At 33.5% G+C, this 18,540-nt stretch overlaps 2 protein-coding genes across 3 annotated transcripts; one reads left to right on the top strand and one right to left on the bottom strand.

Moving 5' to 3' along the window:
• The first annotated feature begins 4,363 nt into the window (after nucleotides 1-4,363).
• On the top strand, nucleotides 4,364-10,763 carry LOC127842125 (protein eyes shut-like). The gene is made up of 7 exons (XM_052371474.1): nucleotides 4,364-4,434; nucleotides 5,051-5,154; nucleotides 5,935-6,099; nucleotides 6,327-6,448; nucleotides 7,224-7,853; nucleotides 8,804-8,930; nucleotides 9,256-10,763. The coding sequence occupies exons 4-7, from the start codon at nucleotides 6,331-6,333 to the stop codon at nucleotides 9,287-9,289; spliced, it is 909 nt and encodes a 302-aa protein (XP_052227434.1). The 5' UTR covers nucleotides 4,364-4,434; nucleotides 5,051-5,154; nucleotides 5,935-6,099; nucleotides 6,327-6,330; the 3' UTR covers nucleotides 9,290-10,763.
• Nucleotides 10,764-12,091: 1,328 nt separating this feature from the next.
• Nucleotides 12,092-17,063, bottom strand: LOC127842119 (neurogenic locus notch homolog protein 1-like). Of its 2 annotated transcripts, none has more exons than XM_052371465.1 (8): nucleotides 16,790-17,063; nucleotides 16,448-16,531; nucleotides 16,070-16,176; nucleotides 15,297-15,479; nucleotides 14,644-14,765; nucleotides 13,771-14,109; nucleotides 13,053-13,188; nucleotides 12,092-12,643 (listed from the first exon to the last, which is right to left on the bottom strand). In XM_052371465.1, the coding sequence occupies exons 1-8, from the start codon at nucleotides 16,850-16,852 to the stop codon at nucleotides 12,559-12,561; spliced, it is 1,119 nt and encodes a 372-aa protein (XP_052227425.1). In that variant the 5' UTR covers nucleotides 16,853-17,063; the 3' UTR covers nucleotides 12,092-12,558. The 2 variants fall into 2 exon arrangements, with proteins under 2 accessions (XP_052227425.1, XP_052227424.1); XM_052371464.1 differs by having other exon boundaries at nucleotides 13,765-14,109; nucleotides 16,790-17,043.
• Nucleotides 17,064-18,540: the final 1,477 nt, after the last annotated feature.

Genomic DNA, 18,540 nt, shown 5'->3' with positions numbered 1-18,540 from the left:
TAGAAACTACTTATTTTGCAGTATGCTGTACCTGTGCTGTGGCCCTTTTCCAGGAACAAGAAGAACATTTACAGACATTTCCATTCCAAGACTGAATAAGATTTTTAAATTGATTATAATTTATGTTGGATCTAAATTCTTCTGGGAGGGAATTCCACAACACAGGGGCAGCATACCTGGAAGACTGCTTACCAGACTGTTTTTACTCTAGGTATCTGTAAAATATTTAAATATCTAAAATTTATTGACGAATTTCTTTTTACAACTAAGTTAGTTAGTACTACAGGCGCAAGCCCGTTAAGAATTTTATAGGTTTCAATAGCCATAGTACGCATTCTTCTAATATAAAGAGATGGCATTTTAACTTTTTGAAGCAAATCATGGTAAGATGAAAAAAATCATTGTAAACAAATCTAAGTGCCCTTTCTTGTAGTCTTTCCATTTTCTTTGTATTGTTTTCAGAACAGATATGCCAAGCCATTGGGCAAAATTGAAATAGGATAATATAAAAGTATGAAAATCTGTCAATGTGTTTAGCTCATTTAGATGTTTACCTATTCTTTTAAGGATATTTAATTGCCTACCCGCTTTTTTACAAATATTCCCAATATGATCTTCGAAATTTAGTTTATAATCAATATCAATACCAAAAAGTTTTACTGTTTCATCACATGTTATGCTGTTGTCTCCAATTTTGAAGATGGGGTTTTTACTAAAAGATTTTTTGCCTACTGCTATGGCCTGAAATTTATCTGGATTTGTTTGCATTTTATTGATCTTTAACCAGTCGATAAGGATGTTACTTTCATTTTGTCGTTAAAATCTGGTGAATGAAAAGATAAGGTATTGTCATCAGCATAATTATATAGTGAGCTTTTCTGAATAAAGTAGAAAATGTCGTTTATTAATATATTGAAAAGAAAGGGCCCTAGAATGGAACCTTGTGGTACACCTTTGCCTATGCCAGCCCGAGAACTTACAATATTTTCAACCTTAATTTGTTGTTTTTGTTAGGTAAGATTGTAACCACGGTTAACAGTCGAAGAGCAAATGACATAATATAATGAACGTTGGAGTTTCTAATACATTGGTGATGCTCTATTGAAAAATATGTAAATAGTACAGAAAAAGACGTACTTCTCCCATACAATAACAAGTGCTGCTTTCTATTTTCGTCCTTTATGTTAAAGATCAAACTCTGTGGCATAGACGGACAGTGGGTATATATGTAGTACTTGTATATATAAAAAATAAAATTACAATATTAGTATTGGTTGGATTAAACGTAACTAGACATTGCTGGTTATATGCAGTATGAGGAGTGTTTTTTAGCGTGAGGATGCTGATCTTTAAATCAAGTTAATTCAATGATGAGTGTGTACATACGATTAGAAACATATTTACATTCCGTCAAGTAAACATTGCAAAACGCCTACAGTTCTTTTAATGATGAGCGAGTACATTTTGATAAGAAAGACGTGTAATTTCAGTCAAATAAACGCTGCACAACTCCGATTTGCGACGAAAATTAATATTCATGAAAATAGCGCTTTACTCTATTCGATATCATTCAACCGTTTATTTAACAACTGATCGTTCCTTTGAATTTTAAACTCTGTATGCTATTATTGTCAGAATTGCCCAAATGCCGTCGCCTGCCTTCTATTATTTGTAATGAATACTCATCGAGTGCAATTTTGATATCCGGGCGATATTGTAGGTGTTGTATTTTAAATTGGGCCTTTAAATAATGATCAACGAGTGGTTTATTTTTTATTTGAACTCTTCACACGGTTTCAATTTCGTTAATTGTTTATAACATGCTATTAAACGATTTTAAAGTTCAAAGTTTGTATTTTTGTGTGTGTGTGAACTATCTATATATATATTTTTTCAAAATGTGTTAAGAATGTTCTCAACACGTATATGTTGAACGACCCCCAACATTTACATTTTTATTGAAACAACAACAACAACAACAACAACAACAACGACAACAACAGCAACAGTATTTCTCCACCCAAACATCATGGCTGTGGTTTAATGAACTTTTACTTAAATAACTCAGATTATAAGAAATAGCATGAAATAAAACTAGGCCAAACGCAGTTGTTTCCCTTAAATGGTTGAAAGCATTTAGGCATGATGTTTTATTGTATATATTCGTAGTATTTGGTTAAAATACTGATTATATATTTTCAAATCTGTACTTTATGTTTACTTTACTACGTAGTTCTAATAATGTGTTATTCATAGTATGCACTTTTTATTTAAAGCCTACGTTGTAATCATAAACGAAAATGTTTATACGTTTGCTTTCTCGTAAAAACATCAATTTTCTACTTTGTTTGAGCGAATGAAACGATATTATTAATTTACTCAGCAAAATAGTATATTCTTTAAATGCTAGTTTGCGATCTTTTTGGAATCATGCGCTCCCAATACATACTATAAGACAGTTCTGAAAAGGACTTCCGTTCGTTTAACCATATCCCATAAATCCACATGAACGTAAAAGAGATATGAAGAAGTTTGTGTCCACGTCAAGTTAATGACATTAAACATATATGTTTACCGGTAACTTTCGTAAGCCGCTAGTATGAATAGTATAGAGATTTAAATAAAAAAATAATAAAAAAATACAGATTTCAAACGATCATAAATAATATCAATCGAGTAATAAAGCTTTGGTATTGAAGTTCATAATCTGCATAGTTGTACTAAATATAGGAATTGAATACCGTAGTTGAAGAATAAATTTAAACTCTTTGTCAATCACGTACGTAATATATGCTACTAAATGTACTAAATATGACTCAGATAGTGATAGCTGACACAAATGTAACAGGTATATGTAACGTGCTATCTCCAAACAATGAAATGGTATGCTACATTTTGACCTAATAACAAATAAAACACCAGAACAACTCAACACAATAGAATTCAAATACGCAAGCTATATTTTAATAATCAAATAACACGTTTACATTATCAAATGTATTTGTATTTCTTTTTGACCTTGCAATCAAGGATAACCCATGAAAGTGCAAGCACTTATTTCTTTTATACACATTTTTTTACAACTTAAGTCTGTCTTTAACACTTGAATCACACATTGTTACTAGATAATGCGAATATTGAACAATTAATATGCATCATAAGTTTAAATAATAATAATAATAATAATAATAATAATAATAATAATAATAATGATAATTATGATAATGATAATGATTATTATGATATCATTGTAACATGTAAAATGAACGAAAAGTTAACACTTCCCTCTTACTTACTGTTTTCGTTATAAATGCTTGTGCATGTCAGTCTTTTATGTCTGCCTCGCTTGTCACTGAAACCAGCAGGAGAAAACATCATTAAAAATATCTTGATAAATTTGGGTTAATAATAAATTTCAGATCACGCACGATCTGAGTAAATATATGAAATGTTAGAAATTTATCAAAATGTTAGAAATTTATCAGCAATCAGAATGTAGTGACCATGTTTTCACGGTATTTGTCGTTTATGAAGGTGATAAAATCCGTTAACATCCATACAAAATAGTGATAGCATCGATTTACGTCTAACAAATAGATTATGAAATACGAAGAAAAAGAAAACAATGGCAATTAAATTTATATAATGAATATCTGGCAACAATTTTAAACGGATTTTTACATTTGGTTTGGCTGGATCTTTTTTTTTAAATCAGTGTACAAGACATTACACACGAAGATGCGCAACGTTTTATTCCTGATTGCAATACAAATTGACATTGCATTTTTGGGTGGAAAGTTGACTTTTTGTATTTAAAATACAAGGATAAGCAACGTGATTATTACACTTACAAAAACACTAACGTAAAACACATACCGGGTAATCTTAATATGCGTGCCAAGTAAAAATTGAAGTTTATTCAGCTTCGCACACATCTTCGCGCGATGACACGTTGGAAGAATTTTCTCGTTGTTGTTCTTGCTTTCGAGTGCACGCATTATGTTCAGGTGAGTCCGTTTATATATATTATTTATACAGCCGTATCTGGTAATGGGGCATAAGGGGCATTACAAACGTTGTAAATAAAGCTTGATACATCCTGCAATTGATAACCCAAAAATAAATTTGATCATCGAATATACAACATATAATTATATTGAAATACAACTTTATGAGAGGGGTTCTTGTTTTGTGGTATTTTCGCGTATTGTTTGTCAAATAAACCATTTTTTAAAATAATGAACGTAAAAACTAAACAATTTTTTTTAAATAGAAATAATAACAAAGGGTTTTAAGTCACACATGTTTTAACTTTTTCTTAAATTATTTCTTTATTTATTATAGCTTCAATTAGACACAACCCCGTGTCTAAATCGTCCATGCTACATTATTGGAACATGCAATTTTCAACAAGAAATATGTCGATGTCTAAAGGTAAGTTGTACAATTACATAATTGAATAGGACAATTGTTTTGTCATAATCATCAAAATAATTAATGTTTGATTACTCAGTTAAAATGTTTGTTTATTAATTAAACTTGTTATAGACAATATCAAAAATTTCCGTTCGGTGAATGTTAGTATTTTATTGAATTCTCAAAAAAATATTATTGACACCATATCTGAGCAATCATTTTAGGCGAATACGTATATTTTTATATACACAGCAATATCAACTGTAATATCAAATGCTTGCTAAAAGGGTGATATATGCGTTTCACAATTCATATTATTTGTGCAAAACTGTAATGAAATAAGTCGCAGAATGAATCTGCAGACTGCGATGGCCAAGATTCGGGATATGTGAGAGGTATGCGTGAGGATGTAGTGCGACTGATTAACATGTCATATTCGAGTATTAACTGTCTGAACTGTGCATAGTACAACCCTGTACGTCAGAGATGTTTGATTTGTGTTAACATAAAAACCCAAAGAGCCTCTAATGAATATTTGGAAACCAATAATACCCTCGTTCTCGCAGTATACGCATAATAATTAAACAATATCAAATGCGTCCTTTAACAATTAAAAAATTATTAAACAAACCAGGGTTACGTTGGATTTAACTGCACGGACATCAACGAATGTAGACACGGTCACGTTGACCCTTGTGGGCACAGAGGGGTGTGCAACAACACTCTCGGAGGTTTTGAGTATGTACTTCTTTTTGTTTCACAATTCTGTATTGATCGCACAGGATTTCAGAAACAGCCATTAAAATGGGTCTTTTCACAGATTTTGGCATGTATTAAAGTTAGTCATTAAATGCTTTATATTGAAAATGTAAATATTGGAACTGAATAGCTCAAGTAAAAAACAATAATAAAATTAAAGAAAGGAAAAAAGTTACCCTAAACTGGACTCGAACCACTGACACCTGGAGCCCTGGAGTAACAGTCAATCGCTTGGACCACGCGGCCATCCGTGCTTATACAATGAGTGGTGTATTTTGTTACTATAAACAATCCTCGTATTATCACAAAATATAACGACAGCAGGAGAACTCTCCAAATTATTCAATCGTTTCGCGTTGCAACACTTTATAATTTTCAGGTGGTTATATCGTCAAAAGATGCATTTAATTGATATTTTAGAGCATGGTAAATGTTCAGTATTACTGTTTCCTCACAAATATCATAATCACAACGAAATTTTGCGAATCTGAAACATTTTTATTTTATTTTTTGTCATTGACCAAAACGTGAAAAGGCCTCTTTTAATGATTCATTAAATTATTATATTATTGAAATATCAAATTCTGTGAGCTTTTTGTGTGTGTACTAACTGTAGTAAAAACGTCAAGTGGTTTCGTTGCTCGGATGATAAAAATACAGTGCTATTTTCGTTTCATTGATAATTTTGAATTACAAAACGTAGTTTACAAATCACAAATAATGTTATCTCTAATTTACATGAACTTACAAACCACATAGATGCCAATGTTTGAGTGGGTGGACAGGACAACGCTGTGAAACTCAAACATTAGAAAACTTCACCTGCCTGGCAGGTTACTATGGTGACAGGTGTTCTGAAACAATTTGTGGATATGGATACCCAGAAGCACCTTCATTGACTAGTACTGTTGTCAACAGCACAATGTATGTATACCTTATTATCGTTTTCTCAACTAGTAGCTGTACACTGAATTCTTTCAAAACCATAACCGTTGATCACAAATTCACTTCTTTTAAATTTCAACATTTTGTTTACTTTTATTAGTTATTGTTTGTTCCTGATTCTGATTCAACTTCTACACAGCTACATGTATTATTCATTTTTTATTCGTACACTTACACCATGTTTAGTGGCTTTAAATGTTTGACAGTTGTATGTGCGATGAGGGTTGGACTAAAAGTAGGATCGATGCACCTTGCAATGTCGATATAGATGAGTGCATGCAAACGCCCTCGCTCTGCTTAAACGGAGGAACATGCAGAAACACGGACGGTATGTTATTGTTTTAGCTTCGTTATATTGTATCAACATTCGTATGAAAGTATACAACACAGCTAAGTCGATTCGTTTTCTGTACAAAACATTACGGCTTTTTTCCTGATAAAAGACTGACTAAAAGTTGTTGACACTGGTTTTTCATCTATTTAATGTTGCGCATCTCCCTATCTCCGGTTTTGCATCTAACCAGTTATAACTAAAATGTCAATTAACTTCTTTATGCTCTTGTAGTTTGTTTGATTTTAATAGTGGTCCTATAATTTTAACTTTCATCACGAAACTATGTTTTGGGGATATTTATAAGCAGTGTAAGGTATGCCCACCTTCTGTTAAGCTGTGTAAGTGCCAGATACGTGTCCCTAGCCGTTCAAAAGCGGTGACTACAGTTTTCTTCTTTAGTGTTTGGTGTCACTTTTGTGTCACAATGTTCATGGTCACTCGTAATGATAATACTAGTTCTCGTATGCTGCTGCAATTCGGTCTTCAATTCGTTTATATGTTTCATATGATAAGAACAGGATTAACTGAATTACAATAAAACGACGTATAATATGGTAGCTCATAATTTTGTCTTCATTTGGGACGCGTGCATTGTTATTCCGCAAAGAAATAACTTATTTATGTATCTGAGTTGCGTGAATTTCTAACCGATTAATAATGATTGCCAAACTCATAATACATTTTGAATTTATGATTTTATTGTTATATGGTACATATAATCAAATGGAATGCACATGCATTTTAAATTTACGAGCCTTTCTGTGTGCAGGAAGTTACCACTGCGAATGCACCGGACTCTGGAAAGGCATTTATTGCTCCGATTATGTTACAACCTCGACTGAAGCTGAAGCGACATCACAAAGTACAGTAAAGTTTACACAACAGTCTGCAACAACTCAACTACTTACTACGCATGACCATAGAGAAATTGGTTCAACAATCTTTTATGCGACAGACAAAAACGATAAAACAACACCAGAGTTTGTAGAGCAGAATATAACAGAATATGCACACCTGAAAGTGCCAGGAGCAAAATCTACAGAACAGACTTCAATAAGTCTACCACTGCAAACTGCACAGGTGGCTAAGCAAGATACGACGCACACAATTACAGAAATGACCACAACAGTCCTTTATGAAAAAGACCCAACAAATCGTTATACATTAGAGGATAGATATCTGACTACAACAGATCATCCTGAAACTAGTTCGACCGAACTTTTGTCAACACACACAGGCCGCAGTAATTACACCACTGCAGACTATTCACCATCGGTAACTGACCCAGTCTTCAAAGAGGCACAACGAAAGCCGTCAAATTGGACAACATTGGAACTGACCACTGGATTATCTTTGACAAGATTACCACCAGACCGTGAGAACGAAGAGGGAGGGAGAGGTAATCTTTCCTAGCTGCTTTAAATTCAATAATATAGATAATGCGTGTGACCCCCCCCCCCTCCCCAGACAATTGCAACATTTCCTGAGATAAAAAGAGCAAATGTCGCTATTCGCTCATCGAAACTTATCAGCCGAGTTAGCATACATTCTCCTGTATGTAATTCAAGATGATATATCAAACAATGTTAATTGCCATATACATTTACATATACAAGTCCTTGGCATCTGTCGGCGGAATACATCGAATATGAATAATTCAACTAAATACTTTAATTAATCAAACTCAACAGAATAGGATCCTTACGGCCTCGTTGCAGCTCTACTTTATACCACTTCATGCATGTGCAAAACACATTAGTATTTCAAGAGCACATAAGAATTGTTTGCATAATAATGGTTCTTTATTTGTGTATGTTGTTTAATTGACTATACAGCGATCAAACTACAGATCGCTCAGTCGTGAAAACCCGTCGACACGTCATATTTCAAATAATCGTTAAGACTGCATTATAAAATGACAACAGATTTTAATGATCTGACAGCGATGGTTTTGTATACCATAATTTTTATTATTTTAATCATATATCATATATTATTTATATTAGGTTAATCACACGACACTGTTGCTGCGAGAACTCGAGTATGCGTCTACTTAAAATAAGATTTTGCTTTTGGTGAAAGCCATTCTCCAGATTCAATTAATGTGCTGGTTCAATTTTTGTTTTGCAAAGATATAAACATGTTGAGACAATTGTTTAGTCTTATTATTTGAAACAAAACTCTGAGTTGCTGTACGTCTTTGTCCGTTTATGAAAAACGACAAAGCGCAGTTTATGTGTACCCCCATCAGGCGTTCAATACTTTCAAAACCGTAAATATATATATATTACAACTATTACAACTTCTACGTTATACTAGTAATTATCAATGCACATTTGTACGATACAGAGCAGCTAACGGTCTGGATGATTGCCTTAATATCCATGGGAGGAATCCTTGCTTTCGTTCTGCTATCGGTGTTCATTGTGCTGAAATACTATACAGTGACCAACAACATGTGTTCACTATGCAAACGGTATACATAATTTCATATTAAAACAAAGAATAATATAGAGCCGGTGTAGCAAATTAAGGTATTTCTCGAAAACGATGTGATAATATTTATGATGCAAACGCAATGTATGGACAAATGCATTGTTAATTGAGTAAGTTATTTATAACACTCAAGATAATAACAACTTGTAATAATAGACCTTGTTAAATATCTTTAGTCAAATTTAATGCTAAACTTGTTAAAATATCATCGGGTTTGTTGTTGTACAGCTTATGTAAACTTGAATACAAACAATACAATAAGAAAATGATAACTATGCCTATAAATCACCCATGGTATTTTACAGCATGTTCAACAAAGTGGACGCGTCCCTTGCATAGAAGAGGAATAACTGCGAACTAACTGCGAACTAAATGCGAACTAAACGTAAACGTAAATGGCCAGAGGTTTGGTCGATGGAGTTTGAAAGGTCGTTAACGAAGACTGTTTAACGATAGCAGCGTAAATTGTGTAACACACACATTAACTGGTTTGCGTATTTGTTGTATTTTTGTGCATTGTGTGTTTTGTAAAATATTTAAGTATGTTGTTCATATTTTCAAGTAGCAGTATTACTGTATTAACAATGTATGTCTCATACTGTTAAATGTTTATAGGCCTTGCATTTGCTGTTTACGTAAGCAATCAACCGCAACTATAATTCAACTCAATCTTCTTAGAATAATTTGATGTCTTCGAAGATTTGTTTCAGTGCCTATATTAAAAATAAAGTCCTCATAAGTTACTTTAATAATAAATTATTGACAACGTATATATTTAATATCTTCTTCGTAGTTGTTACGCTTATTCTTTGTATGTTGTTTACAATTTATTAGGTCACTTTTGAGGAAGATAAACATACATAATTGAACGTATATGTATAATACTAGGATATAATTCCTTTAAATGCGGCTTTGTGTCGTTGGACACAAGCACATTCACTTGAACGTTGAAAACGAAATATTAAGCAGCATCTGCTGTGCTTAGAAGTCTCTACGGTCGTTGCAGTAACTTAGTGACGTTCTTACATTAACAGTCAGAACTCACGACAATAGAACATAAATACGCATGTTTAAAGGTCAACATGCACGTTATTTTTGAGGCTATTTTAGTAACACTTCAATGTCAAATTTTCACTGTAACCGCAGATGGAGACTGTCATATTGTACACAAGTCAACTAATTAATAAACTGTTAATATAAACATAGCTTACAAGAAAGACCTTCCAAGGAAGGGAATGATTATGTGGACAATTTTGGCACTGCCATTGACGCTAGCTATCTCAACAGACCAATACACATGAAGAGCGAAATATAGACAAATTTACATGCGTTTTACCAGTTTTAACACTCAATTCTTAGCGTCGCGGTCTCCTCATTTTAAGAATTCCATATGGATTTTGTGTTATTGTTAACACCGTATGTCTTTTCTTATTTGTGATATTTGTTACAGGTCACTTGATTTGAAAACAGTACAGAATAGATTTACGGTTTGACATGCTTTGAGCTGTTTTAAAAACCCAACGCTTTGCGTTATCCGTTCCGATGCGGTGACCCAATTTTAATAATGCTATATGTGTTTTGTCTTGTTGTGAACGTGTTATGTATCGTTTTATTTTGCTAATACATGACTTTTGGGTGGTTACAAGAGATTTCCTCACGGTGATATCTCTCGGCAATAAATATTTTCAAATGTATGTATCTTTATGCTTGTGCATGTCTTGACTTGCTGCAAAAGGAATGTTAGCACAGTTTAAAAGGAGAAATGCTTTCGAGCAGAAAAGCGTTAAAATAAAGGGAGATAAATAATATTTTTGTCTGGGTACTTACTGTTTTTGTAACAAATAGTTGCCTAACACAGTTTGTTTTCTGTTTGCATTCGTAGTTTATATACGCAGTATTGGAAATATAATAAAACATAAAGTTGGGTTCACTTGCAAGCAGAGTAAAATACATGTAAATGTATTAATGTACTTTTATAAGTCTTCCGAGTAGAGTGAAAATCCTGTTTCGGTATTTGTTGTAGGCATGCATTAAGCAACAAGGATGAAATGGTTTAATATAAAGGAAAAACGTCTGACAAAGAAATTCGTGGGATACGAAGAGTGAAGTTAATAACTACATTTGAGCTTTGTTGATAAATACTTGTTAACACGTAAAAGTGGGTGTTTACATTTCGTTTGACTGGATCTTCGTTTTGCAAAATGAGTGCACAAAACAGTTAACTTCAACATACACGGCAGCTTTTACATGGTCATGCAACGTAACTGTGTTTCTCACAACAAAATAGAAGTGAATCAATCGGACGATCTATCATAGTCTTTGTGGCCATTGTAAGTTGTTGGGCAGAACTTTCAAGTATGCGCAAACGTTTAAATGTGAAACATTATTCACGTTACTATACAACAAGACCAATTGAATGAAGTCCGCCTACCGTTTATTTTTGTGCACGTTAATATATTAGACGAACCGGGGAAGTTTATAAACACCCAGCGACGTCAACATCACAAGATGTATTTTCCTTGGATTTTGTCACATACACATCTGTTCCAAAGCAGCGTACATGTTAATGCCATTTTGCAACTTCTGCAATCAACTCCAGGTATCAATTGACTTTGATTGATATAACTTATAACGTTCACACGGAGTATACTAGGCAAGTGAATTGAAATATAATTCTATATACTTCTATATTATTTCAACAGCCACAGGTATGCGGGTAAAACGGTGAAATATGTCTAATACGATTTCAAAGATCATTTTTGTTAATGTTATCAATTGTTTGTCATTTTGAAAATAAATGCAACTTCTTTCTTTTATTTACGATCATACTTCCGGCTTTCCATCACAGCACAATACTATACAAAATGAAGTAACAGCACAGCTAGAATTAAAATAATTCGCCCACCTTTCGTGCGTGAGTGAAGTTAGTTAATTGGGTTGAAATGCATAGACTAACGGTTCAGTTTAGATTATGATGCATCGTTTCGTATGTAAAATCTCCGCTTTAGAGATGCGACTTACGAATGTTAAAGACTTGTGCGTATTTACTTGATTAATATGGCTAATTGCCCCAAATTACCTCATGGCCACTGTTGTCAAATAAATGGTTTAACGCAGTACAATGGCCAGTCCATATGCCGATAACAAAATAATGTTCAATTTATTACGAAATAAAAGAACAACTCACTGCTGTAGTCAAGTTCAACGAATAATTATATGGTGTCTTAAACTTTCATCTGTTATATGCAGATGTGGGTATTTAACGTGCAAACAAATTATTAAGATAACAAGAACAAAGTAGATACAAAGGATGTACCTATCAATAATACACGTTGCGAATAGTAATTTAGAAATACGGGCAATGACAGGATTTTAACTGACATGACGAACACACTTTAGATATTATATATGTACACACATATAATTTTTAAGACAGTTAACTTAATTGAATATTAATATGTTGAACAATATTTTACATAAAATGAGATAAACATATAGCACATATTTTCCAATCGGTGTATGGCTGGCTATACACCACAATTTAAGAATTTCACAGTTTAAGGTTAATAGCCCTCGTTCTCGCTACTTCGTTGGAACAGGTACTCCACTCAGCAAACCTCTTGTCGTTTATTGTCAATAAGGTCGCAGCTACCCTTCATCGTTGCAAGGGACACACCCACTTTGTTTGAAATGCTGAAAATACAGCGATCTGTTCATGCAGATAAAGGCTGTACATTTATGTTATAGTTTTATTTGTAGATTTGTTTATACGCCCCAAACAAAAACCTATTAGTGAGACGCTCATCATTTTTTTAAACAAAATGCAGCAACATATGAGTGTAGAATGTAAAATTTCACAATAATTTTCTCCCATATAATAAGGATACAAAAAGCACTATATCTCAACGGTTTTAGTAACACAAAATAATAATTAAATGTTATTTCATTAAATTACGAGTATCCAACTCAAATACAACAATATGTTAAATAAAGTGTTTATACATCGGACACTAATTGGACATTAATTCCTTTTTCAAAAACTATAAAATGTTTAACACATTGAATATATACATTGTTTGAAATCATGTGCATGCATACTAACCGTTTGCGGTTCGAACACATTTTGTTGGCAACAGAATCGCTATAACTGTATTTCAGAACGAAGAGCGCCACCAGCAGAACGCATGCAAGAATTCCGCCAACTGATATCAAGGCAATCATCCAGACTTTAAGCTTCGCTGTAATTGAAGGTGTTGGCGTTTTAGTTACTTTTTATCGACCTGACATTTGATGTCATTAATTGCTAGGCTGCATACCAATATATATGGTGTGCCAAGTAAAAGAGCGAATGTTCCTACTTTCAAAACGAGTTAAACAAAACCAAGACAACACAGATTATTGAAATGGTTAACTTGACTTTGAGTCATGACATACATACATTTTCCAAGAGCAAAAACTGTTTAAGCAAATCCTTTATAGGGTATATAGATATGAATCAAATACGAAAATACGAAAATCATAAAGATTAAGTATTGACCTTCAAATGTACCCTTTTCATTAAGCCAGTTTGAATGACTCATGACTTTTGCAGATTGTTTCCATTACCTAAATATGTTATCCAACGTTCATGACAATGGTTGAAAGCGTATACGAGGTATTGAGGGGACAAGAAAATCGGGGCTTCAAAAATACATTGACCCTGAGTTGGTATGACAGACTCATGTCTTCATTACATCGTCTTAATGATGTTAACAGTTTAGTCAAGTTTGATCAGGGAAGGGGTATAGGTGGTAAACAGCGGTCATGAACGCTACCTTTGCCTTTTTGTTCATTCTTTCCATTAGACGGTATTGTTGTCAAAGATGGTCTTGTGGCCCTATCATATGTGGTCCTATTTAATAAGAACGGACTGCGTCGCGCCTCTGTTGACGTTGAATCAGTAAGCGATAAAATTGTATCTGTTGTTGCGTTGTCAGTACTGTTATTTGACGTTTTCGTGAGCGAATGATTGTCACTTTTACGTTTTATATCCTCCGTCGTAGTCAGCTCTGTGAACTCTACCGTAGTTTGTTCTGCAGTTATAGCTTCACTAGTAGTTGTAACGTAATCCGAACAATCAAACCCTTTCCAAACTCCGGTGCATTCGCAGTGGTAACTACCTTTTTTGCACAGGAAAGATGTTTAATATCAGCATTGAGTTAAATGGTGTGGAAAATGTACTTTTGACAACATGACTTCTACCGTGTTTGTACCAATACTTATGAATACGTTTGAATTTCTGTAATGGCTATGTCAAATAGGGTTGTTCGGTAAAATATCACAGTACGTGGCACCATTAGATACCACATCTTACGTCATATCATAGTAATTCGTTTCGAACCAATCTGGTCGAAGACAGCTATTATCATCAGTGCGTGGTCCTTCATTTATGAAACGTGACCATATTTCCACAAAAGTCGACAAAGTACAAAGCATGCAACAATACAAAAGAAAGAACATACTAAAAGAGGCAACTGTGACACATTCAAGTAAAAGATTAAGAGGCATCATCTACTTCATTTCAGAGCACTGGTATGCTATTTAAGAATGAAGCGTGAAATAAGGTTTAGAACGACATGACAGAGCTTTGCTGTAATTTATATACATAATTTTGAAAACAAAACAGTACCGAAACAAATACTTATATACCGTACCGATTGTATTATTGCAGGTACCTTCGTGCAAGCAGGGCGAGGGCGTGCGCGTGCATTCATTTACGTCCACATCACATGGTGAATCCGACCTTGTTTTATTCCAACCATCATCGCATTTACAACTGTGCAAAAATAAAATAATAAGTTCAAGTATTGGTTCTTTACAAATGATTATAATATAGTCAAGTACAATATTAACATGTTATGTTTAGGACAGTTTTATTGTTTTGGTATGCATATTTCTATGGTAGGTAATTCTACGTTTAAATTCTTTTTTATGCTGATTTGATTAAAGACATGCTTAGCAACATGGCAACGCAATTTGCCGATTGTATTTATCTTTACCATTAAACATTGAGCTTGAAATTGATAATTTTTGTTTACAATTAATTTTACCGTTTGTTTACAATATTTTTTTTTCACCACTCGACATAACACTTAAACTTTGAAGTGCGCCAGTAAGTATCTGAACCGTTTGATAGTGGCCGTGTTTCTTTATAGTAATCAATGTCTACACCCTAAACAAAGCGACTCATTAACAAAATGAAAAAAACTCCTGTTTGTTTAATAAGACGTTTTATGTTTAATTAACACAATATCAATACATCATACTTACAGGTCGCGTATATGATGCAAATATATAATGTACCCACACTGTACTACTTGGTATAGAGGTAGGCACTGTTGTCACTGTTGTCGTATTCGGGTCCGGGTATCCATGGTCACACGTTGTGTTCATACAATTGACACCATAGTAACCTGGCATGCAGGTGATGTTGTCTGAGGTTTGATTTGTTGCACAGCGTTCTCCTGTCCATCCGACCAAACAATGACATCTAAATGCAGATTAATTATCAATTTATGTCATTTGTAAAACGCCATTCGATGTTATCATGTATGAAGAAATTTTTTTATGGGATGGTATGTGTTAGGCAATTATATTTGAAAATTAATATAAATACATACAAACCTATGCTAATTTCGATACATTAAGATGCATATATGTGGATTGACTTGTGGTCGATAACATTAATATTTTGGTTCATGCCTAAATATTTGAAAACACAAGTGTACGAATTGACGATGTAAACAATATCAATCATACTCTAATTATTCTGCGTTTTTTTCATATCGTTTTAATATAATGTCGCCTGTTGTCATATGTTAACATTTGATGTGCATAGTGTTTTGAACAGTGCAAAATAAAGCATATCTGTTAAAACAAATAGCATCCGTCACCCTTCGTTACTCTCTTTGAATATTAGACATGGATCTTAAAAGTAGACTTGTAACCGGCTATATTCTTCAAATTTATGAATCGCGTACTAACATTAAATTATGATTCACTATACGAGAATCGAATATATAGTTTATAGAAAGCGTTATTTGTCTTATTTTTGTGTGTAGGGGAAACATTAACACGTACTCAAAACCTCCTGCAGTGTTGTTGCATTCCCCTCTGTGTCCACATGGGTCGCTGTGGCCAGAAAGGCATTCGTCGATGTCATCAGTACATGCTGGTCCTTGGAATCCCTACAATGTCAATGTCATTTACAAAGTAATATACAATAGAACATTATAAATGGGTAACTAAGGCAGATACAGAAACACATAAATTGTTGAGAATTCGCATATATGATAACATTACTGATTGTTCCAGAAAATTCAGTTAGGTATCATAATCTAAGAATGCACAATTTTAGCTATGCGCTAGAGTCAAATGCCCCGTAATAAACATAGAATCACATAAAATCATTCAAGCTATGCCTTAGATCAATTATCCATAAATCCACATGCAAATAACCTTTTTACACGAACATCTGTTATTGTCAAGTGTACACGTGTTGTTTTGCTGACAAATGCTGTAATCACAGGGAACTGGCGGCATCTGGTAACATACATATAAAGAGACATGTGTTTTTAATTTAAGGATTGTATATTTAATACAACTTTTGATATTTGAAGAGTAGACCGTTTATGCCTACCATGTATGACCTAAATAAACAGCACATGCAGTGCATTTATTATTAAGATAAACCAACAAATAATCTTAAGTATTATTATATTATAATGTAAATTAACACAAAATTACAACCCGAATGTTGTAAGCAAGAAAAGTAAAAGAGAAAAAGAAGACTGTGCTTACCTGGATAGCAATATGCACTAAGAAAGCAAAATATACGACCGAAACTATCCAATGTTTCTCCATTGATTAGATGTGTGGTAAGGTTTGCAATTTGTCGCTTTTATTTGGTAAGTTGTCTGCTGTTAACGTTGCGTTAAGAGTGCATTGTATTAACACATCAGCAAAGACTGGGGTGATTTTATCGTCATTGTTGTTATATCTACGTCAAATGTTGTTCACGGATCGACAGAATGAAAACGTAATCTTATCAAAATTCAACAGTCAAGTTACAATGGGACCACTTGTTTGATACTGAGGTAATAAATATTATCGTTGCATCGCTTGAAATGAAAGATGTTCGCACTGGTGGCGTTAAACTTCGTCAACAGTTTTCAGCTATCTTAAATAACACCCGCTTGAAGTGGAGCTTCAACGCAAGAGAGTCATTATCACACCGATACATGACTACTTGTTTGGGACTCGGTTTTAGCTTGACCTTGACAGTGACCTTAGTTTTATTATTAGTGTACTCTTTACGATATCAGCGGACTTTAACATGGTGTTGAAGTAAGGATTCAGTGAACTTAAATATCATGAAGACTATACACGTAACAGCACTTATAACTCGACCGTTGCACTCGTCGTGTTAAAATCATCATGTGTTAGTGAAATGTAACTGCATTTGAGTAATCAATAATGGACTTTCATTCTATGTCCGTTATTCGTGTAAATTCGTGTAAATGGGTGTCAATTTTCGATGTGTTAGTTGTTTAAATAATGAATACAGTATATAATCGTGTATATAGTAATCAAACACACTGCATTATTTGTCGTTAGCAAGGAAGATATTCTTTTATCACATAACCGTTTATATGAAAAGGATACGCATTAATTAAAATACACAGACAGTGATAATAATGGAAGCGAAGCAATCCGAACAACGAACAAAATTACAAATGTGCGTATGTTTGTCCTATCGTTGTGAGCCTTGTTCCCATATCTCAATAACGTATCACATACATTTCGTTAGTAGATAATATTATAATGAATTAATAGAATAAATATTGTAAAATAAAATAACCATTCAAAAAATTTCCAATATCTAAAATGTTAAAGTCAAAATTGATAAAGCACAACATGTCCCAATATAACGGGCATTATTTGGTATATGAATTCACATCAAAGCATTTACTATTTATTCACTACTTGTTGGGAATAAAGCACACATATAAACTTTTCAAAATGGAAATGTATAGCAAAAAGAACATATATTTAATAATTTTAGTCATACCCATTAGAACATAAAGTATACCTAATTCACTATATTTTAAAAAACCATACACACACGATGACAACGTCATAATGATACATGGAACTTTGAATAATACTTTACGTATAAAAATCAGTGAACATCGACACTTAGGCGCAATAGGTTTGGCATTTTGCGATTGTCAACTAATCGTCGTCCATCAATCAAAGAACGAAATAGTAGAAAACAATTAAAAACAACACGACATGCATTCTCTTTAAGAAATACGACGTGGCATTTAAAATAGTCCATACGATAATAGTGTAAAGAACGAGTCAAATCATCAACATGGAAAATTGTTGCATTCTGTTGCCATGTCACTTTATTGTTCAGTGTTAATCTGAGCATGCTCGTTGACCGTGGCATCTTCCACGTCTCTTGGGGCTGCTGGAGTAGCACTCTTCTTTATTTGTGTGTCCGCAATCTCATTTCTGTTGAATTCGACAGACGGTTAAGAAGCAAT

Source organism: Dreissena polymorpha, chromosome 8, assembly GCF_020536995.1.
Source record: "Dreissena polymorpha isolate Duluth1 chromosome 8, UMN_Dpol_1.0, whole genome shotgun sequence".
Taxonomy (NCBI): Eukaryota; Metazoa; Mollusca; class Bivalvia; order Myida; family Dreissenidae; genus Dreissena; species Dreissena polymorpha.
Note: the sequence above shows the minus strand (reverse complement) of the source record. Positions and strands in the feature narration are given on the sequence as shown.